Below are 1,411 nucleotides of genomic sequence, written 5' to 3'. Positions count from 1 at the left end.
AGGGGGGGTAGGTGAGAGAAAGAGAGAAAGGAGGACAGAGATAATTTATTTGCACTAGCGAACTAATTGCATAAAACATCTGCTGTAAGCTGACAGAACGCTTCTTTTCATTTTTGGGGACTTATTTTCTTATTTGCTAAATCCACAGCCTGATCAGTTATTCTACTTGTGAGAAAAAAAATCAAAGAGAAACTGTGACTAGATATCTAGTTTTTGAATAAATTACAACTTTTATTTCGGAAGAAGGCCTGTTTTAAAAATGGTTACGCTGGGAAAAAGCCTCTTTATATCGAAACTGACGTGAATAAAAAAAAGCGTTTCGTCAGTTTATGCCAGACCTGTGCACGCACTAATAGCTGGTATAACGACAATAATTCAACCAGACAACTACTTCTTTATTTTTTATAGTAGAAGGTTTTACGGCGCACGCAACTGCATAAGGTCATATGAGCGCCAAGGGGTGGGGGTCAACAGAGAGGTCTTTACAGGGAATCAGACTTCGACTGCTCACCTCTCTAGCTTCAACAGCACAAGGTCTGCTTCAACTATCAAGGCACCCCAAAAATAGCAGGTCACAAGAGAGTGACAAACATACAAAAGAAGTAGAGGAAAATGACAATAGTAAGGATTAGGAAAGGAAAAGCAGCAGTTCCCTGTAGTAGATCAGGCACAGTTATGAGCGTGACATGAGTCAGCCCATTTACAATTCTACTATGTTTGAACGAGAAATGTCCCATCCCCTGGTGGTCTATAAATCAATCAGTGTGGGCCTCGGCCACCATCCGGGCAAAATTCAAAATTAAATCCTACCAAACTAAAAACGTTAAATGCGTCCTGTGTGCTCATATGATCTTATGCAGTTGCGAGTGCCGTAAAACATTTATTAAAAAAACCCACGACTAATATCAGAAAACAAATTAAGAATAATAACAGTTCTTCTTACCATTTTAAAAAAAAATTTTCGTCGGACGAAAAAAATGTAATCGAATGCCTGGATTTTACAAATACGACTCTATTCTTTGTTGATTATTTAACATCATGGAAAATAACGGAGGAAAAAAAACACCAAAAAACCCCCGACAAATGATCTCTCAGCTTACCTTTGCGGCCAGGTCGTAATAACTCTGTTTCTCTTCCACCCCTAGGGCGTACCACCACTCGCCCAGAATTTTGCTGACGGTGCGGTTGTCCTGGTTGGGGTGTCTCTCGTGCACCATGGCGCGGTGGCGCTTGCTGAAGATCATGAAGGCGTTCATGGGCCGCCGGATGTGTTCCTTTGTCTGAAGACAGAGGGAAACACACCAGAGGGGGTTGAGGACAGAGTACTAATTTCTTCACTCCTTGTCTTCTTGGTAATAATACCACATAAAAATAGCAGTAGTAGTAGTAATAATAACAATAATAATAATAA

General features: G+C 40.4%; 1 protein-coding gene across 1 annotated transcript in view; it reads right to left on the bottom strand.

Moving 5' to 3' along the window:
• Window positions 1-1,280, bottom strand: part of LOC101863144 (protein capicua homolog) — a gene marked incomplete at both ends in the record, with an annotated part of 20,208 nt that extends 18,928 nt beyond the window's left edge. The window contains 1 exon segment of the mRNA XM_013089373.2: window positions 1,105-1,280. Within this exon segment, the coding sequence (XP_012944827.2) occupies window positions 1,105-1,280 (176 nt within the window).
• Between the last annotated feature and the right edge of the window lie 131 nt (window positions 1,281-1,411).

This window comes from Aplysia californica, unplaced genomic scaffold, assembly GCF_000002075.1.
Source record: "Aplysia californica isolate F4 #8 unplaced genomic scaffold, AplCal3.0 scaffold00937, whole genome shotgun sequence".
In the NCBI taxonomy this organism is placed as follows: domain Eukaryota; kingdom Metazoa; phylum Mollusca; class Gastropoda; order Aplysiida; family Aplysiidae; genus Aplysia; species Aplysia californica.
The sequence above is the reverse complement of the archived record's forward strand: the minus strand, read 5'-3'. Positions and strand labels throughout refer to the sequence as shown.